The sequence below is a fragment of the Pecten maximus genome, chromosome 7, assembly GCF_902652985.1.
Source record: "Pecten maximus chromosome 7, xPecMax1.1, whole genome shotgun sequence".
Taxonomy (NCBI): domain Eukaryota; kingdom Metazoa; phylum Mollusca; class Bivalvia; order Pectinida; family Pectinidae; genus Pecten; species Pecten maximus.
Genome location: NC_047021.1, coordinates 22,903,737 through 22,929,821, shown reverse-complemented (window position 1 = coordinate 22,929,821; position 26,085 = coordinate 22,903,737). Strand labels below are relative to the sequence as shown.

General features: G+C 38.3%; 1 protein-coding gene across 4 annotated transcripts in view; it reads right to left on the bottom strand.

Moving 5' to 3' along the window:
- LOC117331939 (A disintegrin and metalloproteinase with thrombospondin motifs 9-like) overlaps positions 1–26,085 on the bottom strand; it is a 163,340-nt gene that overhangs the window by 46,202 nt on the left and 91,053 nt on the right. For all 4 annotated transcript variants that reach the window (XR_004533701.1, XR_004533700.1, XM_033890945.1 and 1 more), the window contains 5 exons: positions 12,483–12,523; positions 7,362–7,467; positions 4,810–4,956; positions 4,474–4,630; positions 4,186–4,296 (listed from right to left, as the gene is read on the bottom strand). Coding sequence is in view for 2 of the 4 variants with exons in the window: in XM_033890945.1 (XP_033746836.1) it covers positions 4,186–4,296; positions 4,474–4,630; positions 4,810–4,956; positions 7,362–7,467; positions 12,483–12,523 (562 nt within the window). In the remaining 2 variants the exon portion in view is untranslated. The remainder of the gene's footprint in view (positions 1–4,185; positions 4,297–4,473; positions 4,631–4,809; positions 4,957–7,361; positions 7,468–12,482; positions 12,524–26,085) is intronic.

Genomic DNA, 26,085 nt, shown 5'->3' with positions numbered 1-26,085 from the left:
GATCACAAAGATAGTTTCAAGAATGTACAGAAATTAAAAAAATATTGATGGTAAGGGAACTCTTGTTTAACTAAGATTTTTATTGTATTCCAGTTGTAACCTGACAGTTTTTGTTTTTTTTTATTGTTTTTTTGTATTCCAGCTTTTGTAGGAAATTCCAGCTGTACCTTGCGAGGTATTTCAGCTGTGTAATTGTAGAATAAGGAGAATGAAAGTTATGTGTAAGTGGTGATGCATTGGGGGTGGTCACTGCTATCAGTAGAAATGTCAGCCCCTGATAGATAATAATGCTACACATGTTAGCACTAGTGAATCTGTGTACACACAACTGATAGCTGCTGATAACCTGTTGTAATCTGTACGCCCTCCACATACCTGTCACCCGCTACCCTAAAACATCCACATACCTGTCACCTGCTATCCTAAACATCCACATACCTGTCACCTACTACCCTAAACATCCACATACCTGCTGTCACCTACTACCCTAAACATCCACATACCTGTCACCTACTATCCTAAACATCCACATACCTGTCACCTACTACCCTAAACATCCACATACCTGTCACCTACTACCCTAAACATCCACATACCTGTCACCTACTACCCTAAACATCCACATACCTGTCACCTGCTACCCTAAACATCCACATACCTGTCACCTACTACCCTAAACATCCACATACCTGTCACCTACTACCCTAAACATCCACATACCTGTCACCTACTACCCTAAACATCCACATACCTGTCACCTGCTACCCTAAACATACTTGTCACCTACTACCCTAAACATCCACATACCTGTCACCTGCTACCCTAAACATCCACATACCTGTCACCTGCTACCCTAAACATACTTGTCACCTACTACCCTAAACATCCACATACCTGTCACCTACTACCCTAAACATCCACATACCTGTCACCTACTACCCTAAACATCCACATACCTGTCACCTACTACCCTAAACATCCACATACCTGTCACCTACTACCCTAAAACATCCACATACCTGTCACCTACTACCCTAAACATCCACATACCTGTCACCTACTACCCTAAACATCCACATACCTGTCACCTGCTAACCTAAACATCCACATACCTGTCACCTACTACCCTAAACATCCACATACCTGTCACCTACTACCCTAAACATCCACATACCTGTCACCTACTACCCTAAACATCCACATACCTGTCACCTGCTACCCTAAACATCCACATACCTGTCACCTACTACCCTAAACATCCACATACCTGTCACCTACTACCCTAAACATCCACATACCTGTCACCTGCTAACCTAAACATCCACATACCTGTCACCTACTACCCTAAACATCCACATACCTGTCACCTACTACCCTAAACATCCACATACCTGTCACCTACTACCCTAAACATCCACATACCTGTCACCTACTACCCTAAACATCCACATACCTGTCACCTCCACATACCTGTCACCTACTACCCTAAACATCCACATACCTGTCACCTACTACCCTAAACATCCACATACCTGTCACCTGCTATCCTAAACATACCTGTCACCTACTACCCTAAACATCCACATACCTGTCACCTACTACCCTAAACATCCACATACCTGTCACCTACTACCCTAAACATCCACATACCTGTCACCTACTACCCTAAAACATCCACATACCTGTCACCTACTACCCTAAACATCCACATACCTGTCACCTACTACCCTAAACATCCACATACCTGTCACCTACTACCCTAAACATCCACATACCTGTCACCTACTACCCTAAACATCCACATACCTGTCACCTACTACCCTAAACATCCACATACCTGTCACCTACTACCCTAAACATCCACATACCTGTCACCTCCACATACCTGTCACCTGCTACCCTAAACATCCACATACCTGTCACCTCCACATACCTGTCACTAGCTGTCCTAAACAAACCATCAGAACCACTATATTCCTTCTATCTCTCTATGAAAACCTGTAAAACTCTCTGCCCCCTACAACCATCATGATTCGACCATAAAACGAGAGGAACTGTCAATATCCCCACTCAAAGCTACATCACATCAATATTCAGCTCATCAATCAATCATAAGTTAATTAGAATAATGAATTCCACCTACACCCACTACAGATCATGTATGCAGTCTCTGTCACATATCACTTAATTCCCATAGACAGACACATTCTTCCTCAAGTTCACCAATACTAATCAAACGCTCATCATTCTGTTACAATTCCTCATGTGTTGAACTTCAAAAGAACAAATGATAGGTATGATGTCTGACTAAACAGTCTCAACCACTGGATAGAAAAATGCTCAGGTGTTACCACAGTTGAATATATTAGCATTTCTTAAATACAGACCCATATTTGTAACATTGCATTCATATCATTAAGAACCTATTGCTAACCTGACTTTTGTTCTCATGCAACTTGAATTTGCTCTAAATACAAACACCTCCCTCACCTTGATTTCACTCTAAATATAGACACCTCCCTTGTGTTGATTTCACTGTGAATCAGACGCCTCCCATGGCTTGATTTCACTCTAAAATACAGCCCCTCCCTAGCTTTGCTTTCATTCTAAAATACTGACACTTCTCTGGACTTGATTTCCCTCTAAATATAGATAACATTGACTTGACTATATTCAAATGTATTCACTCTAAATATAGACAACATTGGCTTGACTATATTCAAATGTATTCACTCTAAATATAGACAACATTGGCTTGACTATATTCAAATGTATTCACTCTAAATATAGACAACATTGGCTTGACTATATTCAAATGTATTCACTCTAAATATAGACAACATTGGCTTGACTATATTCAAATGTATTCACTCTAAATATAGACAACATTGGCTTGACTATATTCAAATGTATTCACTCTAAATATAGATAACATTGGCTTGACTATATTCAAATGTATTCACTCTAAATATAGATAACATTGGCTTGACTATATTCAAATGTATTCACTCTAAATATAGACAACATTGGCTTGACTATATTCAAATGTATTCACTCTAAATATAGACAACATTGGCTTGACTATATTCAAATGTATTCACTCTAAATATAGATAACATTGGCTTGACTATATTCAAATGTATTCACTCTAAATATAGACAACATTGGCTTGACTATAGTCAAATGTATTCACTCTAAATACAGATAACATTGACTTGACTATAGTCAAATGTATTCACTCTAAATATAGACAACATTGGCTTGACTATATTCAAATGTATTCACTCTAAATATAGATAACATTGACTTGACTATAGTCAAATGTATTCACTCTAAATATAGACAACATTGGCTTGACTATAGTCAAATGTATTCACTCTAAATATAGACAACATTGGCTTGACTATAGTCAAATGTATTCACTCTAAATATAGACAACATTGGCTTGACTATATTCAAATGTATTCACTCTAAATATAGATAACATTGACTTGACTATAGTCAAATGTATTCACTCTAAATATAGACAACATTGGCTTGACTATAGTCAAATGTATTCACTCTAAATATAGATAACATTGACTTGACTATAGTCAAATGTATTCACTCTAAATATAGATAACATTGGCTTGACTATAGTCAAATGTATTCACTCTAAATATAGATAACATTGGCTTGACTATAGTCAAATGTATTCACTCTAAATATAGACAACATTGGCTTGACTATAGTCAAATGTATTCACTCTAAATATAGACAACATTGGCTTGACTATAGTCAAATGTATTCACTCTAAATATAGACAACATTGGCTTGACTATATTCAAATGTATTCACTCTAAATATAGACAACATTGGCTTGACTATAGTCAAATGTATTCACTCTAAATATAGACAACATTGACTTGACTATAGTCAAATGTATTCACTCTAAATATAGATAACATTGACTTGATTTCCTTCTAAATTACAGACACTTCCCTTGACTTGATTTCACTCTAAAATACTGAGAACCCCTCCCTAGCCTTGCTTTCTCTAGAATACAGACGCCTGCCTCGCTCGCCTTGATTTCACTCTGAAATGGAGACACCTCCCATGGCTTGATATTACTCTAAATACCAACACCTCTTTTGGCCTGATATCACTCTGACTTGATTTCACTCGAAATACAGAACTCTCCCTCACCTTATTGATCCCACAGGAAGTGCCGTCTGCCCAGGGCATGTGAAGGGTTCGACACCCCTTCCTCTTGTTCCTTCCATCTGTGCACCAAAGCCTCCTGCATTCTGTTTCAAGCTAAATGAAAAGACATTTTTGTTAAAATCTTAAATGTACAATTACAACAACCAAAACCTTAAATGATGTTCAAAATAAGGATATTTTCATAGTAGTTATACTTCAAACATATTGTTACTGTATTGTACCAATATCAATGTCAGGATGCCTATGCTTGACTATATAGATGTAACTTACTTTATCATAGGGACATTTTTTGTAGCCACGACCAAACATTAGTTCACACTGTGTGTTGATATCGTACATCTGGCCTGGAGCGTTGGCCTGGACACGAGAAAAAGGGAAGCGACTCCGCTTGCGAGGTCTGTCCAGCAGACACTCGGTGGAACCTGCACTGCACAATCAAAAGAGCATATTGTCAAGCCAGCACTCTCATATCACACTGTAATACATTCAAAACAATTTGTCAAACTCCTGAAATTACTAACAATTGTCAAACTTTCTATGACGTTACCTGGACGTCACATCTATTTGTTACATGAGAACTGAAGATAACACTGTGTTGGTACTTACTCTATAAAGCGCGTGAGCAGGGCAGCACTACACCTTGACCACGACCATGCACTCGTGTTGTGGTCAAGGGTGGGGGACATCACATGATCTGTTTTGTCCTTCAGGTAGTCTTTGCATTTTGAATTGTCATCATGAGGTAAGTTAAATCTGTAAGTAAATGACGATACAACCTTGATGTCTCAACATTACACGTTAGATATCCGACACTTACAGCAACATCTTACAATTATTCAGACTTTTCCTTTGTAAATCTGATAATCATCAGATTAACAATTCACTAGACATTTTGAAGTTTAATCTTAATTAATGAAAAATAAGTAGTCTCTGAAAATGTTTAAAATGAAGGTCAAAGACAATTTAAGATCAAAATTTTTACATATTGGCATAGACTTTTTTATTCATTAAAATCATAATGAGTAAGACTTATAAAGAACAAACTAATGATCATAAATATAAATGATTAAATAGAAACTTGATAAGTTATGACAATACTTGAATAACACTCTAAAATATGGGTCATACTCTACAATACCACTAATCTGTTTCAATAAAACACAATGTCCGCAAATCAGTTCTGTAGAAAATATGAACTAAATCATACTGACTTAGATCATTTCAAAGGTTCCAAATAGAAAATATCAGCATTGTGTTTTAATTTGGATTTAATCTGTCTTTAAATGTTTCCTTGTATTAAATCTCTTTAGAAATTTAATATTAAACCTTTTTTCATTACTGATGACATTCCAGGACGGTTAGCCACAATGTACTGGTATGTGGCGTCTATAGTGAAGGGGAAGGAATCAGGCCAACACAATGGGAGGTATTGAGGAACAGGGGAGGGAGGATACTGGGCGGAGCCTTGTGGCAGTGTGTGCCCACTCTATCCCCCTGGGGAAGTCAACATCCACTTGTATACATAAAATAAATAGGGGACAGGACAAAGGGTAGGCCCTGGTGTGTACCGGTAAAGGTAAACACATGGGACATTGACAATTGGTGCTGGTCTAGAGGTTCTGGGCACATATCCTCAGGTATACCAAAGCTGGGTAGAGATGACAATAATATCATTATAACACACTAATTCAATTAGATAGCCACTAGTACATTCCTGGCATCAGCCAATTGCAAATATTTGTCAGCTTAAGACAATTTTCAAAAACATTAAATCTTTAAATATTTTCATAATATGTTTTAATTACAACTACATCAATTCATGAATTCTGATATTATGGCAGTCAAACTACTACAATTTTTGCTGTATTGTTATGACAGAAAACTGACTTAAGGACTGTGCCCTTACAACAGATAAGCAGACATTACTAGCCAGGTAAAGGCCATTGTAAAAGATAAGGCCATATTCCACTGATGCCTGTGTTAGCATTATGAATCACCAAACAAGAATTCTGTTTAACCTCCTGAGGTTACAAGATTAGCAAATAGTGGACAAATAGAATTTTACACTTATCACCAGTATATACCCCCAAAGTGGCAGTACCCCTATAGACAACCTCGCACAATGATGACAGTACCCCTTTAGACCCCTTCCCTCTGTAATGACAGTATCCCTTTAGACACCCTTCCTCTGTAATGACAGTACCCCTTTAGACCCCTTCACTCTGTAATGACAGTACCCCTTTAGACACCCTCCCTCTGTAATGACAGTACCCCTTTAGACCCCCTCCCTCTGTAATGACAGTACCCCTTTAAACCCCTTCCCTCTGTAATGACAGTACCCCTTTAGACCCCTTCCCTCTGTAATGACAGTACCCCTTTAGACCCCCTCCCTCTGTAATGACAGTACCCCTTTAGACCCCCTCCCTCTGTAATGACAGTACCCCTTTAGACCCCTTCCCTCTGTAATGACAGCGACCCTTTAGATCCTTCCCTGAATGATGATTAGTACCCCTTTAGACCAACTCCCTCAGTGATGACAATACCCCTCTACACCCCCAACTTCAGTGTTGATACTAACCCTTCACACCTCCCTCCGCATTCCCTCTGGAACCCCTCCTCAGTGATTACAGTACCCCTCCACACCCCCTACTTCAGTGATGGCAGTACCCCTCCACACCCCCTACTTCAGTGATGGCAGTACCCCTCCATACCCCCTCTCCAGTGATGACTCTACCCCTCCATACCCCCTCTCCAGTGATGACTGTACCCCTCCATACCCCCTCCCTCAGCATCCCTCTAGAACATCTCCCTAAGTAATGTTTATAACCCAATGGTCTATACTTTAATCCATTTATGAAAAATGAAGAAAGAATATATGTACTTGTAGATTGTCTGACCATACATAAGATAACCAAAACAAATGTACAATATTAACTGACAGATGTCCATCACTTGATACAGGATTTCTACTGCAATAGTGTTGATATGCACTGTAACTAGCGCCTAACAAGAAATCTATCTGGCTTTTCAGACGTGCAATAATGCTGTCATTGTTCCAAAACTGTTGTCATGGCAACTGTAGTTGGAAAAAGGTCGCTTGCTTCACTTAACAACCTTGCTGTTGAGGTGCAGAGTGTTACAACATACTTCCTACTTACACATGTCCAAGTTCATGAGCAATTGTATACGCTGCGCTGATACCATTGTCTTCTATAATGGAACAGCTTCTTAACGGATCACAAACTGTTCCTAATTCAGCTAAACCTGTAACAAACAACAACAAATAACAGCATCTCCAACATACATGTAATGGAGAGGCATCAGTACAGTAATGTGGATAGATTTCTGTCTGAAAACAAAAGAAGACTAAAGACAATGATAAGTTTTATAAAGGAACTAGGGAATACATTTCTCATAATGACCTTGACCAAGGTGGTCACATAATGACCTAGAGAAATATCTCACCCGATACGTTTGGCCTACTCTAGTGGTCAGTGTCACAACTTCTAAAATATGTAGAGGTCATTTCTCAAAAGTGTCATCTTCTTGGTCAGTTCTGCTTACAAACTAATTATTAGCAATCCCAGTCTAAATCAAGCATAATTAATTTTAAATTTTCAAACATTTCTCATGAACATCTTTTAACATTGTTGGTCTTCTTGAAATACTAACATATAATATTTGGTGTCAATTATGGTAAAAACAAACCAGGGAGTAAACCAGGCTTTGAAGACAGAGATTTTGATGTATAAGAACTGGACACCAATGACCATTTTCAGTGTCCAGTTACCCGAGTCAACAACTGCTAAGCTACTGAGGTGTGATGAGAGACTGGAACTGTTTTTTTAGTAAACATGGCTGTGTGTGTGGACTGGTGTATTGGGTAGCCTTGTTCAGTCACTAGACCTGTGTAATGGGGCTGTACCATCATTAGCTCCTCTATTGTACTATGGTAGTGGCACTCGGAGGAGGACAACTACCCCCGACATCCTATATATACCCCAGATCTAATAACTGACCATTGACCCTTCTGTATGGCCTTAAACTCCAGTTACTCCTAGGAACCTGTTGTTAATATCCCACATCTATACTGAAGGTTTGATAAACTCAAATTGCATGTCAGGATTCTCTCATTTTTACCCCAAATCCTCAGTAATCCTACTCCTGTAACCCTGACTGCACCCCAAACCCTCAGTAATCCTACTCCACTAACCCTGACTGTACCCCAAACCCTCAGTTATCCTACTCCTGTAACCCTCACTTCACCCACAAACCCTCAGTAATCCTACTCCTGTAACCCTGACTGCACACCAAACCCTCAGTAATCCTACTCCTGTAACCCTAACTGTACCCACAAACCCTCAGTAATCCTACTCCTGTGACCCTGACTGTACCCCAAACCCTCAGTAATCCTACTCCTGTAACCCTGACTGTACCCCAAACCCTCAGTAATCCTACTCCTGTAACCCTGACTGTACCCCAAACCCTCAGTTATCCTACTCCTGTAACCCTGACTGTACCCACAAACCCTCAGTAATCCTACTCCTGTAACCCTGACTGTACCCCAAACCCTCAGTTATCCTACTCCAGGAACCCTAACTGTACCCCAAACCCTCAGTAATCCTACTCCTGTAACCCTGACTGCACCCCAAACCCTCAGTAATCCTACTCCAGGAACCCTAACTGTACCCCAAACCCTCAGTAATCCTACTCCAGTAACCCTGACTGCACCCCAAACCCTCAGTAATCCTACTCCAGTAATCCTGACTGTACCCCAAACCCTCAGTAATCCTACTCCTGTAACCCTGACTGCACCCCAAACCCTCAGTAATCCTACTCCAGTAACCCTGACTGCACCCCAAACCCTCAGTAATCCTACTCCAGTAACCCTGACTGCACTCCAAACCCTCAGTAACCCTACTCAAGTAACCCTGACTGCACCCCAATAACCCTCACCATATCCCCAAACCTTCACTAACCTTTTATTCCTCTAACCCTCACAATACTCACAAATGTGTACCTCATTATACCCCAAACCTTCAGTACCCCTACCCCATAACACACACTATAGCTCCTAACCCTCAATATACCCCAAAACTTCACTGTTCCACCTTATCTATGCACCATTACAAAAAAAACCCAAAACACATCATGTTAAACACAGCTGTATTGAACCCAGTGATAAGCTGGTAAACAACCCAACCATATAAGTACATCATCTTACAGCATACAGATGTCCCTAACAGTGGGATTTGAAACTTTCTTATCTAAAACAGCTCAAATTTACCTACGTCACCTTTAGGACATTGCCTTCAGTGTTTTACATTCCAATAATCAAACAATGACCCCCCCACCACCAAACTCACTCACTTTGTTTGAGAGATTTGATCAGAAATAACACAAAATGACCCTGGTTCTTTGATTTTGACCTTTAACTCCCAACACTTGACCTTTTATGTTTTATGAATATGCTGTCTGATCAATTTTTGACATTCAAAGGAAGTGAAAACCTTCAGAACATATACAGGATTGAGATGACAATTCTACATCTGATGTTCTTCAATGGTCTTTTGTTTTTCTGGACACTGATATAGAAAGACTGGACATATACGATGATCAACAGGACTTTTCAGGGTATTGAGTTACAGATCACCTGTCTAACTGGCTAACGGTCAGCTGCTGATGGCAATGTTCAGCTGACAAGAGTTAAAGTTGTCATTGTTAAATCTCAAGTGTCCTCTGTAGAACACGATGCCAAGAAAGCATTGAGTGCTGCGAAAATATGGTTAATATCGTCACTGTCAACACTAAAGGAAATGAAGTAAAACCAAGGACAAAGCGAGAGAAACGCACATTTCACTCCCATCAGAACACATCAAAGCAAGGGCAATCGGCACATTACTCTGAAGGGCAATGGGCATTTCTCTATCTTCACTGAAAACCTTACAAAGCCAGAGCAATGGGCATTTCAAACTATGAACTATATTCTTCAACATTAAATAAAGTTACATAGGGCAGAAGTAAGTATTAAATTTGTGTCATCTTGTTAAGATATCTTACGCCAATAAAATATGATTGCCCTATTTTAAGAAGAATAAGTAATTTTAGGTACCCCACACTGCTTTTGATGATAAAATCAAACAACAATTTATCACCCTAAAGTGGGGTATATTGCTGACATCATCGTTCAATGATAACCGTTTTAATGTAACAGTTTTAATGTAACAGTTGATGTCTTCAGGTTCTGCTCTGGACTGTGAAGTGAGGCTGATGTGAGATAGGGTCCGCTTAAGGTCAAAGGTCAAGAGCGAGTGTCAAGTCTTGATTAGATAGCGATACAACTTGCTCTGTCTGGGTAGTACCAAGTCTATGAAGTAGCTTCCTGGCCCTAGACAGATATTGTCTACAGAAACACAAAGATTAAGTATTTAATGTCAATTGTTTTATGAGTTTTTTCAGACACATATTATTAAAGATGTTACGTCAGCAAAACGTGACGTCAGCAAGCCTACTGGGTAAGTATATCCTCTAGAACCTCACTTACCCCTGCCTACATGACTGACAGAACAAACACAGAACAATGAAACAGGCAGGAGACGACTGTTGGGTACAGTGATAAACCCAGTCGTGTAACAGTCCTATCGGGAGGAGGAGACCTAGCCCTCTTGAGAGACCACTTGTTAATAAGACAGCTATCCAATGTCCTACTCCTATGTACAGCATTGACGTACCACCCAGTAAGTGGTTCCTGTATTTGTATCTGTTGTGAAAGACCACCTTTTCTGTCAGAATTTCATCCCTCCAGGCAGGTGGTCTGGTAAAGCTGGGCATATCTGGGTATATTAGTGTATAGATCATCTCAATAGAGTTGGTTTTTACTACAGAGGAGGAAAGGATACACAGGTAACCTTCAGGAAGGAACTTGGTTTTATCATAGTCCTCATCACCTAAAGTCCTTAAGGTGAAACAGGCATATATCAGGATCTGAGGTCAGTTTTTATTTGAACAGGTCAAGGCCCTAAAAGGTTGGAAACATTGATACAAGGCTAAAAAGGTGCCAAACTTAAAGGTCCGGATCAATAGGTTTAAAACAGACTTAAAACATGGTAACAGGACACTGACTAATAGTCAGGGGGACCTAAAGATAGGTGGAGTCATGTGGATGGTAAATCAGTAACTTAATAACTAAATGACTCGGGACTTTAAAAGAGGTCACAGACTTAGTGTGGTTAAAATCATTGACGCGGGACTAAGGAGGTCACAGACTTAGTGTGTTTAAAATCATTGACTCGGGACTAAAGAGTTCACAGACTTAGTGTGGTTAAAATCATTGACTCGGGACTAAAGAGGTCACAGACTAAGTGTGGTTAAAATCATTGACTCGGGACTAAAGAGTTCACAGACTTAGTGTGGTTAAAATCATTGACTCGGGACTAAAGAGTTCACAGACTTAGTGTGGTTAAAATCATTGACTCGGGACTAAAGTGGTCACAGACTTAGTGTGGTTAAAATCATTGACTCGGGACTAAAGAGTTCACAGACTTAGTGTGGTTAAAATCATTGACTCGGGACTAAAGAGTTCACAGACTTAGTGTGGTTAAAATCATTGACTCGGGACTAAAGAGGTCACAGACTAAGTGTGGTTAAAATCATTGACTCGGGACTAAAGAGGTCACAGACTAAGTGTGGTTAAAATCATTGACTCGGGACTAAAGAGGTCACAGACTTAGTGTGGTTAAAATCATTGACTCGGGACTAAGGAGGTCACAGACTTAGTGTGGTTAAAATCATTGACTCAGGACTTAAGAGTTCACAGACTTAGTGTGGTTAAAATCATTGACTGGGGACTAAAGAGGTCACAGACTTAGTGTGGTTAAAATCATTGACTCAGGACTTAAGAGTTCACAGACTTAGTGTGGTTAAAATCATTGACTCGGGACTAAAGAGGTCACAGACTTAGTGTGGTTAAAATCATTGACTCGGGACTGAGGCGGTTAAAAACATGTGAATCAGGAGCACACAAAGTGTTGGTAATTCCCTCTGAATCTTGCTCAATAGTAACATTATACTTCACAGGAATCTTAATGTTTTATTGTGGATTAATAAAAACAGATCAAAGAGGAATTACTGAAACAAAATCTAGACTCCCTTACCTCAGGTTTGTTATAAAATTTCAATGGAGGTATTTTCACTATACAAACACGTGTTCTGCTGATCTAGACGATCTATTTTGAGAAATCTGTATCAAGAAATGATAATAAATACTCTGCCTTACTTACCTAGAGTATCACATTTTTGAGGCGATCTACAGATATCCTGTCTGAAAATAAACAGAGAAATCGCGTTATTTGTGCGGTACATGATAGTATCACATGGCTAACATGAATGGGGTTACGTAGCTGGTTCCTAGTTATCACAAATCCCCACATGATTATATACTGATTGGCAAAAAGCAGCAAAACGATATAAATTTCCAATGATTGAAAAAGATGATAAACCTGAAATTCAAAATCATACAAATTATGTGTTAACACTTAAGATGTTATTCAGAATCACGATTTACTAAAGATAGGACAAAAATAAAAATTCAGCAACTCTACATACAAACCATCTGGATATGAAACATGTTGATATTATGTAATGTTGTATTACAGTCTCTGAAATTAACTGCAGATTATACCAGTATGTTTTAGTGTGAAGCAAGGATGATTATAGAGTGATTATAGAGGTCATATGTGTCCTAATAAGAGGAGTGTTGGGATAAAACAAGATGAGTAGGTTTTATTGTATGGTATATTTAGATTATTTTCTGTTATTGATAGAATTGTATGCGACTAAACAGTTGGTGACTACCCTGTATGTGACTAAACAGTTGGTGACTACCCTGTATGTGACTAAACAGTTGGTGACTACCCTGTATGCGACTAAACAGTTGGTGACTACCCTGTATGCGACTAAACAGTTGGTGACTACCCTGTATGCGACTAAACAGTTGGTGACTACCCTGTATGTGACTAAATAGTTGGTGACTACCCTGTATGTGACTAAACAGTTGGTGACTACCCTGTATGTGACTAAACAGTTGGTGACTACCCTGTATGCGACTAAACAGTTGGTGACTACCCTGTATGCGACTAAACAGTTGGTGACTACCCTGTATGTGACTAAATAGTTGGTGACTACCCTGTATGTGACTAAACAGTTGGTGACTACCCTGTATGTGACTAAACAGTTGGTGACTACCCTGTATGTGATAGTGATGACTAAACAGTTGGTGACTACCCTGTATGTGACTAAACAGTTGGTGACCACCCTGTATGTGACTAAACAGTTGGTGACTACCCTGTATGTGATAGTGATGACTAAACAGTTGGTGACTACCCTGTATGCGACTAAACAGTTGGTGACTACCCTGTATGTGATAGTGATATACACCCAATTTTTCTGTGACAATTATGTACACCAGTAGATATCACCAAGCTGCCTCTTAATGTACCACTATACCAGGGTAATCAGGTCAAGTTCCAGGGTACTTGGTGGTCAGTTGTAAAAATTTACACAAGGTCTGTGTATGTATTTGCCATGAATTGGTCAGTAACTCATTCAAGAAATCTATAAAACCTTCATAAAGACCAGGTGTGTTGTTGAGTTTGGCTGATGAGAAACTGGTATATCTACAAGATGACCTTATTGCACTTATCCTTTATAGAACACCCAAACAATAACAACCTGTGTGTTCTCCCCCTCAATATTCAGTCTCCAGCCTGTGTTCTCCCCCTCAATATTCAGTCTCCAGCCTGTGTTCTCCCCCCTCAATATTCAGTCTCCAGTCTGTGTTCTCCCCCCTCAATATTCAGTCTCCAGTCTGTGTTCTCCCCCCTCAATATTCAGTCTCCAGTCTGTGTGTTCTCCCCCTCAATATTCAGTCTCCAGCCTGTGTTCTCCCCCCTGAATATTCAGTCTCCAGTCTGTGTGTTCTGCCCTCAATATTCAGTCTCCAGCCTGTGTGTTCTCCCCCCTCAATATTCAGTCTCCAGTCTGTGTGTTCTCCCCCCTCAATATTCAGTCTCCAGTCTGTGTGTTCTCCCCCTCAATATTCAGTCTCCAGCCTGTGTTCTCCCCCCTCAATATTCAGTCTCCAGTCTGTGTGTTCTGCCCTCAATATTCAGTCTCCAGCCTGTGTTCTCCCCCCTCAATATTCAGTCTCCAGCCTGTGTTCTGCCCTCAATATTCAGTCTCCAGTCTGTGTGTTCTCCCCTCAATATTCAGTCTCCAGCCTGTGTTCTCCCCCCTCAATATTCAGTCTCCAGTCTGTGTGTTCTGCCCTCAATATTCAGTCTCCAGCCTGTGTGTTCTCCCCCCTCAATATTCAGTCTCCAGCCTGTGTTCTCCCCCCTCAATATTCAGTCTCCAGTCTGTGTGTTCTGCCCTCAATATTCAGTCTCCAGCCTGTGTGATCTCCCCCCTCAATATTAATTAATTGTGAACCCCAATGACAGACTGCCTCAGTGATTGTACAATGTACAGGTGACCTTATTATACACAGCCTTGGTATCTGTGAACTGATATTTGGTGACTTTGAACCAACAATACAAACATGGTAATTGTGGGTCAATCTTGGTAATTGTGAGTCAATCTCGGTAATTGTGAGTCAATCTTGGTAATTGTGAGTCAATCTCGGTAATTGTGAGTCAATCTCGGTAATTGTGAGTCAATCTTGGTGACCGTCAACTAACAACAGACAGACGATAACACAGTGTCAATATTCGGGCTACTGAGACTTTTGAATAGTAGAGAAATATTGATGCCGTGTCACACTTCCTATTGTCACAGCCAGGTGTCATTTGGTACATTTTAATGCTGAAAACTCAATACACAACACTGGGAATGAATATCAGACTGGAGTCAAATTCAAAAATCCTATAATGTATAGAGTTGGCACAATATTACCATTTGAAAAACAGCCGGGTGTTACAATAACACGAGTAATGAAAGACATCCTACATAGATACTATCTTTGTAATGGTAAAGATTATATCCCACCCAGATCACATCTCCTTCATTCATTCACAAAGGAAATGACAAAATTTTAATACGGAATTCAGAAAAGTCAAGAGATTTGAACGTTGAATAATATTTGCTGATGTGAAAATTGGCTTGATAGGCAGCATTTCCATTACAACATAGTTGACGGATATTACAGGGATATCACGGGTCATACAGTGTGTATCTCCCATTAAAGTCAGACTGACCTATCTAACTACGCTGTCCCGATCAAACGATTTACTCCAGTATAATACAATGTATTAGGAGAATCCTGTTCACAACATTGACTATTTATAACCTGAAGTTATCAACCCCACAATTCTATGAATGAAACAAGAATTAGAGTACATTTTTATGACTCCTTTTTTTCAATGGAGACACTTGGTATTTTAAATACAGATTTAAGATAAAACTACACAGAAAACATTGATCAGGTAATACCGCCGACAAACGTATCTGTGAGTTATCTACGATATATCCCACTAGACAGGGCTCTGGCGTGTCAATGGTGAGGGGCGCTCCGATATCACACCAATGACAGTTACAGTACAGGTACAGGACAGGTACACAACAGGTACACGATGGCTATCAATACATCTATCACTATAGGGCCAATACTACCTCTGATTACGCCACGTCCAATCAAACAGCTATAGCTTCGATAACATACTATCATTTTTACCACACATCTAATTCCTATCACCATCATCATAGAAATATTGTGTTGATGGTTTTTAATCTGATAAAAAAAGTTTGTTTTCATTTGTGTACACATACAGGATAATGTGTACTATGAGAACTGGTAGTGTTGTGCTATCTGATGAGTTCTCATCAGATCTTAGATGTACAGATCTCACTGACATAAACCTAAAAAAAAATAATACATGTAAAATCCTCACAAGATATCCAAGATAAAACATCTTCTAGTTTATAACTTTTTTACAACAAAAAAATCAGAACCATTTCCTCCAATGAATTACCAAATTAAACTTTTTTTGAAGCATGTGTTATTTTTGAAGTTGTTTTTTACCTAATATTAGTGATCTCCTGCACCTAAATACAACAATTCAGCAGATGCCCCAACTTTTTTTTCCAACAAATCCTGGAACCTTTAAATTAATCTGTCTATAAAAAGTGAGGATTTGCTGATCCACAGCCAACACTACTCTGATACACTGCCTATCTGCTAGATTGTATGTCCCAGCACGAAACAGTGAAAATCAGCGGCTCATCGCCAGTGTTTCCAATTTAATGTGCAGTAAGCCATGGACACCAAACCCCCTCTTTGCTCTTGTACATATGGAGCTCATAACAATGGTCATAAATTCTGAAGGAAAAAACACCACCAAAGGGCGATGAGAAAAGGTGAGAATCTTGTTCCTACTGTGTGTTGACATCAATGGTGCTCATCCTGACCCGTGTGTACAGATCAGTGAGGTAATGGTTCACATTGCCAACAAAAATAACTCTGTATTCAAAATTCAAAAATATGATCCTTTCAAATGCCTCATCTTCTTCATCTCTATCTTTGAGCAAGAAGCTAATTTCAGGGAGCATTTACAGACAGCATGTTAGCATGCCTGACCTGCCTTGAGCTCTTACTTAAACAGGTATCCAGAGTTTTTATCAAAGCACTTTTACTTGCATTCTCCATTTGAACTGAAAAGATGCCTCTTCAAATTCCAATTTATCACACAGCTTGGCACCACCAGGAAATGTCACACCCACAGCAGTCATTGTATGCTAAATGGAACTGCCAGATCTCCAAGGCATTATGAAAACCTTGGAGAATTCATCAGACACCAATTAAGGGGATAGACCACTAGGTAACCATATCCTACAGTCTGGCCAGGGAGTTCAGAGCAATGCTCAAAATATAGCATGTTTTACCCTGTAATGGCCTGCTCAAAATAATAACAGACACTAAACTAACACAATGTATGTTGGAAACATTGACTTAATTGTAATAACACACTAATTGGTATTTAACACGTTCGAGACTTGAGGGCAATTACCAGGAGTTTCTTTGTAAGGTTATTACAAACTGTCATAATTATATCATGGTGTATAATGTTCTTTTTCTTAATCTCCTCCCCTTCCAAAAAATATACATATTCCATCTCACCACCACAATACTAACTCCTATAAGAAGTAGTTTTTGAGACTATAAACATCAATCAAGAGTGTGATATCTAGGAAGGTTGGATCACCAAGACACAGGAAGTTTGGACTGCCCAGTAGGACTCTGACAGGTCCCTCCTCACAGTACAACAATGCTATCTCTCCCCACTTACAACACCGTCATACCTGTCAATAAGTACCAACACAGGTCAATACACCCACGGTCATTGTACCACAGTTAGCTCCCCTGACCAGTTGTGTTATCTGGACCCCTGGCCCCTGTGGTGTGATGGGGACGCACCAGTTATCTGCCCCTGACCAGCCCTGTTATCAGGCCCCTGTGGTCTAATGGGGGACATGGACGTCTGACATCATTCTTCCCTGACAGGCACAAACAACTGTTGTAATATAACTCAAGTACCACACAAGAATGTGTGAAGGAGGAAAACTCATCAACATCACCACCCGAGGGCTGCCTGGACATTTGTTTTAACACTCAAGTGACTAACAATGTCATATAACAAAGACTGGGTAGGACACCCATCGATTCCTAGGGACAATCAACACTTAACATTGTGTTTTTGTGGCCTCAAGGGTGATAAATATTACTGACAGCCTAGAGAAACTCCAGTGACATGGAATTCTGGGACCAATGACCGCAACATTGGGGAAGAGGGACCAACCACTGCTTATCTGCTAGCTGTGTTACTTCTCCCCCTCCTCTGTATCATAACAACCATTAAATCACCAGTACTTCTCCCCCTCCTCTGTATCATAACAACCATTAAATCACCAGTACTTCTCCCCCTCCTCTGACATAACAACCATTAAATCACCAGTACTTCTCCCCCTCCTCTGACATAACAACCATAAAATCACCAGTACTTCTCCCCCTCCTCTGACATAACAACCATTAAATCACTAGTACTTCTCCCCCTCCTCTGACATAACAACCATTAAATCACCAGTACTTCTCCCCCTCCTCTGACATAACAACCATTAAATCACCAGTACTTCTCCCCCTCCTCTGACATAACAACCATTAAATCACTACTTCTCCCCCTGTTCCAACAGAAAATCAAAGACTACTGAGGTAGTCCAGGATCTGTCCCCCAAACCCTGTCATTACAGTTTCCACACACCAAATCTAGGGTCTAATCTACATATAGAATCACAAAGAAATAAAGACTATCAAAGGACTTATACAAATGCCAACTGATACAAAATTCTTTATTATTAACCATCATTGGTGTACATTATTACAGTCCAGAAATAAACACGGGAAATGGTTACAAACGCCAGCTTAGTTACTTGTGAAAAGTCCTTGTAATAAACAACATATCTGAATTAATTAAGATAACTCGTAAAACAGTGCACTCGGCACATTTTCTATATTTTTTTCGGATTTTTCTTACAAGGCCAATCCTAGCTTGGCTATTTAGTCACAGTGACATCATCTGATTATTGTGGCTAGACACATCGCTGACTGTGTCATAGGAATTTTGCCTCTTCTAAAATGTCAAATTTTCAATGTAAGTTTGAAATAATTTAAATTCCAGATACAATATGCCGCTAAATGGACTTTACCAGATTTGTCAGTGTACCGTAATAGTTACTTGTGTGTCAAGGTGACAGTGTATCATGTTGTCAAGGTGACAGTGTATCATGTTGTCAAGGTGACAGTGTATCATGTTGTCAAGGTGATAGTGTATTATGTTGTCATGGTGATATTGTATTATGTTGTCATGGTGATAGTGTATTATGTTGTCAATGTGATAGTGTATTATGTTGTCAATGTGATAGTGTATTATGTTGTCAATGTGATAGTGTATTATGTTGTCATGGTGATATTGTATTATGTTGTCATGGTGATAGTGTATTATGTTGTCAATGTGATAGTGTATTATGTTGTCAATGTGATAGTGTATTATGTTGTCATGGTGATAGTGTATTATATTGTCATGGTGACCGTGAATTATGATGTCATGGTGATATTGTATTATGTTGTCATGGTGACAGTATATTACATTTGTTATGGTGACAGTATATTACATTTGTTACGGTGACTTTGTATTATATTACATTTAATCTGTGTAATCACAGCATGCTGCTTTACAAGGCTCATCTCAAGATGATTCATTAAATCGTTTGTGATGGTCTGAAATCACTGAGTAATCATATTACATTTCCATGACTATAACAAGGCATACCCTTGTGAAGTTTGGCTTCAGGGAAGACAATCATCTGACTGACTGAGTAAAATGATAATTATAACAGTTTAGATGTCAAGATAAAACAGAGTTAAATGTTCTGCCACACCCATACCTGTGACACCCAGGTCATCGACAGATGGACGCACTGTCACCCGCCTCATCAGCTAATCAGTTTACAGGACCTATAATCTGAGCCGAATATTTCATAGTCCAGCTAATACCCAATTACACAAATATAATTTCATACTGTTACAAAATTATCGACAAATTCTGGAGATGAAGCCATTATAGGGTTGTCAGAAATTTTGTTTCCGACCCATTATTATTAACACACCATTCAACAAAGATTTTCATTACAAATTATGCATATATAGTTTTAAATCTAAGTGAGTATGTTCCTATTTGATCGGAATTCTCTCTTAATACAAGTTTAATGTGTCAATAGTAAGAGGTGATTTAAATGCTGTTCTACAGGATCAAAATGTTGCTTTAATATGATGCAGGAATTTAATTATGATTTTACAATATCTTAATAAAGAAGAAGAATGTCTGCCAGGAAACCTATGTGAGGTTACATTAGTCATTACATTGATAAGGGGAGATACAGGCACGATTAAACATGTTGGTAACAGGTATAGTCTGAACGGAAGTGTTTCCACCATTGTTTCTCACATCTGTGAACTGCATGAGTGTGCAGTCCTGGTCCCGGGAAGACTACACCAGAAATTACTATCTAGCGGGGAACCCAAAAATACAATGGCACAATTAACGTTTTACAGGTGGTCCATACTCCATGAATACAGTATAGCCCATCTGGCTTTTATAGAGCAGGTTAGAGCTGCATGGCCTCTACTCTAGAGGTCTGTTGTCATTGCGAATGTTCCAGACTCCACACTAATAAAACACTGTTCTAGGAGTATCTGCTTCCTCTGCAATGCTATGCATGAAGAAACATAAAATACGAATATAATTCCTGGTAGAGGGGGGTACTAGGGTGTACAGTGAGGGCCAGAAAAACCTGTTTTATGTGGAGATACTGGTCGGCTCAACACCTGATAATGTTACATCACAGAACAAGCAGTCCAGGAGGCCAGCAACTCAGGAATAATGATGTCACTCAACACTGATTATCTCCCCTTCCATCAGGGATTATCTCCCTTAGAAATCTAATTTTTTGTACTTTTAAGCCACAAGGTACTAACTCATTCCATATCTTTAGTGCAATCACATCGGTTATAAATTTGTACAGACTATAATTTACTGTATAATCATTGAACTAATTACAATTAAGGTTGGCATTTATTCCACACCTGGTCATTTTAAAAGTGAAGATAACATCATAGTTATATTAAACTGATGAAGCTATCCTATCATTCCACATAGAAACATGTTTGTATAATGCTATATCAATTCTATCTTTATAATATCAATTAACCCAGTTTCCGGATTTTATTTTTTATTACTGACCGAACTGTGCACTGTATACTAATCAAAACGGAGTCAGAAAATAAAAAAATAAAAAAATAAACATTTTCTGTAAGAATCTGTCAGGCTGCTACAAAAACCAAGTAGTCTGACTTTGTATAAGTGTATGCCCATCTGCACTCTGACGCAGGTACTGTTTGTACAATTCCAAGTATGCTTATGTATAAACCACCTGTGCTGTTATCAGACCTGTATCTCTCTCAGTCACACATTAACTCAACTCCAGCAATGTAAAATTCCATTCATAAAGATTTTCATATCAATTTGTAAATGATGAGATATAGGTCAAAATACATTTTAAATCAAAGTAATAATTCCAGTGAAAATTATATAAAATATTGTACTATAAAACAGACAAGGGCGCTATAGTCTCTTAGTATTCACATCCTACAGGAGAGTTGTTCATCATTTGTAAAATTCACATTATCATACCAAAAAGTGTACCATGTTTTTTAATAATCAAATTACTCTTGCAATCATTTGTTTTTTCCTTTTTTTCTTTATTTGTCATTATTTTATGTGGTTAAAGTAAAATTATTCTTATAGTTCATATCATTCTTTTTTCTCTCTCTCTGTGATGGACGGTGTGATAGAGAGTGTTATATGTGATGGACAGTGTGATAGAGAGTGTTATATGTGATGGACAGTGTGATAGAGAGTGTTATATGTGATGGACAGTGTGATAGAGAGTGTTATATGTGATGGACAGTGTGATAGAGAGTGTTATATGTGATGGACAGTGTGATAGAGAGTGTTATATGTGATGGACAGTGTGATAGAGAGTGTTATATGTGATGGACAGTGTGATAGAGAGTGTTATATGGTATGGACAATGTGTCGTGTGATGTGTGATGGACAGTTGAATGGACAGTGTAATGGACAGTTTGATCCTTGATGAACAGTATCATCTGTGATGGACAGTCTGATGGACAATGTGATGCATGATGGACAGTGTGATGGACAGTGTGATGTGTGATGGACAGTTTGATGGACAGTTTGTTGTGTGATGGCAGAGCTTGCTGGGTGCTACTGCTATCTCCCTGCCACAGCTGGTGTTTTGTGGTCACTTAGGTGCTAATGATCTCAGGAATCAGTAGTTATTATAGGAATGATCAACAGGGGATGTAATGATGGGTAACATTACTCTGACCAATACACCTGTTCCTCACACCTGTCAATCATCAAAGGCCCTGCTGCACCAGGAGGACCGACAATACAGCTTACCCACAACAGAGCGCTCACTCAATCACATTCTAAGCTGCGTGTATAGGAAGACATATTACAAGTTCATTTCTTTATTTCTCAAAAACACACCTTTATTTTGTTTTTCGCCTAACAACAGAATGGTTACAATGTGTTTTCTTCATCTTTTCTGGTTAAATAAAGTTTTGGAATCTGTTGTTTCCACGGATCCGCAACATCAACCATGCCGTGTGCCAAGTCCATCAGTGAAGGATTGGACTGCCTCACCTATACTGCCTCTACTGTGAACCTCCACTCCAAAGAATGCTACAGATGCTTATCCAAAAGACAAATTGTGAAAAACATAGAACGTTAACTTGCTATTATCCAACCATCTACCTCTCAACTGCTACGCTGGATATAAATATATATTGTTATAAGGCTAATACAACATTAGGCCCTAGTCGATCAGTTCAACATTAAATGTATTTTCTTTCATTGAAATATTTCTATAACGGAAAACAAGCCCATCAGCTGCCATTACTGCCAATAAGTGCATTAGAAATGAACCTGATAACTTCAGCATTAATTCACTAAAGCATCATTTTACCCAAGAGTTTGAATACATTCATTAAAGAATTGCAAAATCTCAGTAGTAAAGGCTTAAAGGCGTATTTCATTTCAAGTTCAATAAAAAATCAAATACCAATATCATGATCAAAGAGTATAAAGATTCCCTAAGTCAGCATATCTGAGAGGAACTTCCCCAGCCAGCGTAATCGCTCACCGGATTACAAGCTGCATGCACCAGACATATTAAATAAACACTTTAATTTCAATTTTACTCGTTATTTATTTCTTTTTTTGTTTTTATTCAGGTTAACTACGTATATTCCTCCATTTCTAATATCTGGAAGATTCATTTAGGAACTGAATGTATTAAATTTTATTGAACACAAACATTTGTGGCTGTGGACCAATTCTATTAAATAGCTTTCTCTTTCCTTTTCAATGGAGTAAGATCTGCCTGTTTGAACGATTTAATGTTAGCACGAGAAAACTCTTGGATATTAAACCGAACGATTTCTAGTGATAAAATATCTATTGATATACTACTCAAAAGATATAATCTAAGACTATTAAAACAGCAGAGAAAAAGAAAAGTTGGATAACTTTCAATGAGAGTTGAGAGGTGAACACACTCATACAAATTTAAATGGATCCTGAACATTAAATATCCTCTCAAATTAGTTTATTGCCTGACACCGGTAAATAACATTGACCATCAAGTTACCATTTGTGAAAGCAGCAGTACACATTTCGGTTTTACATGCCTTGTTAAATAAATTATAGTCAGGGTCTTGTTGATTTGAAAGGGAATAACTGTAGCCCTTATCACCTAATATAGCACAAATGGAAACCTAGTAGTGTGAAGTGGTCGACATCTTAATGGAAATACTGGCTCACAGTTCTCTATGACTCACATATAGTTTAAGTCGGTTATAACGCTATGATACTTTGGTCAAGGTATACCATGCGTATTATCACACAAAACTCATGTTCTGTTCACCTGTCACATATCTTATATATGATCTTACCTTATATATTATCTTACCTTATATAATATCTTACCTTATATATAATATCTTATCTTATATATAATATCTTACCTTATATATAATATCTTATCTATATATCTTATATATCTTACTTTATATATTATATATCATTGTATATATATATTACCTTATATATAATATCTTATCTTATATATAATATCTTATCTTATATATAATATCTGACCTTATACATTGAATATAATATTTCATCTTATATATCTTACTTTATATATCATATCTTATCGTATATATATTACCTTATATATAATATATTTTATATAATATATTACCTTATATATGATATTTCATATAAAATATTTTATGTGTAATATTTAATCTTTTTGTACAATTGCCTTGTTTTTATCATTTAATTAATATCATTACAACAGTAACACAAAAATGAATCTGGCCTATTGATAGTTAAAGGATGAAAATAAAATGAAAGCACTTATTGACCTTTACTCTAAAACTTGTTTACTAACAAATATTTTATCTAACATTTATTGCTACATATGCAGGACATATATCCTGTTATAAGAAGTGTATTTGTCATATAAATGACACAGGCATACATAGTGCTCTAGTGCACATTATCAAGTTTGCCTGTAAAGCCGTGTCATTTATATTCACTATAAATACTATACTGTGGTATTTCAGTCCTTTAACAGTTATATGCACCCCAATCAGATGAAATCACCTTCAGGCAAAGGTCAATTCAATTCTTTATTTTCTCCAAAATAATAAAGATTACAATGAAAAAGAAAAATGAATTAAGAGTAGATAAATGTTTGAAAATTAGAAGGTACATGGTATTCTAAAAATTAAATAGAAATCGCCGCTAGATCTGATCTGTAATATACACGTAACTGTCCATTTGATACATTGGTTTCAATGTGGAAAACCAGTTAACAAAGTTTGATAGAAAAAAAAAAACAAAAATTATCACCTAGCTTTCGTGATTTTTAATATCTAAGCATTTACATGGAGCGTTTCATTTTCAATGGGTTTCAAAATGCAATTCTCCCAAAAAAACTATGTCTGCCCTATATTTTTTGGTGGCGTAAAAATCTGTTTCGACATATGTTTGGACTCTGGTGAAGTATCCTTGACATTTTGCCTAGGAGGTCAATCACATTGTATATACAGAGTGAACACTTTACATAGCTGTGTAGTAAACCTCCACACAACCATATCACTACTTCTACACAGAAAATCTCTACAAACCTCACTGTATAGACACGTATCTTCAACCCTAAATTGTTTCTATATAATCATAACACTAAATAAACTTTCGTTCAATCAGAGATTCCACAGGAAACGTCAACCCTATGAGTTATGTAGAAATTTCACCCAACTTTTCATTTACGTCAGAAACCTTCTCCATCCCATCCGAACCAGGTCAGAAATGGAACTATAACAGAACTCTGCAATACTATAGAGTTTTATAAATGACAGTAACATTACTCTTTTAAATAACAATGACTGTAACTTCATCTCCCCTCAAAGTTGGCGGAGAGAGATGTGTGAAGGTGCGATTGTCAACAGGTTCTTGACTCCTCAGTTGTTATAGCCCTCTGTAGTGTGACTCAGTTCACCAGACAGCTACTTGTAAATTCTCCTGTAGCTTCTAATAACTTACTGTTGATAAGGGGCAAGTGTTGCAATTTGTTCGGCTGATTATCAATTACATGAAATTACAACAACTCAAACAATTTATTATGATGTGTAACTCTGTCCTGACTGTGTGAGCTCCCCCCCCCCCCCCCCCCCCCCACCCCCCCCTCCCTCCCTTACCAGATTGTGTGAGGGTCCCTTGTCTGAGTGAGTAAGGACCCTCCCCCCTTTCCCAACTGTAAGGGTTTCCCTCATCCTCCTCCCACACCTAACTGTGTGAAGGACTGTATGCCCCCCTCCCTTGTACAAGGTCCCCTCACTAATTCTTTGAAGCCCCCCTCCTGTGTAGGGTTGATATAGACATTGTTAGAGATAGTTAAGTTGTTTTATGCCCAGACACTTGACATCTGCACACATTTACAACAACATAACTCCAAATCAAATTCTCTCCTCATTTTAAAGGGTAATTGAAGGGTTGAAAGTCTGAGCCAAAAATGGTACATAACTGTCGTAGTGATAAATGTATAGGGTTTACTCATTTCTCAGCCAACACTGTGTCAGCTGGACCCAGTGTTCTGCTGGGGAAAAAAACTAACAAATCA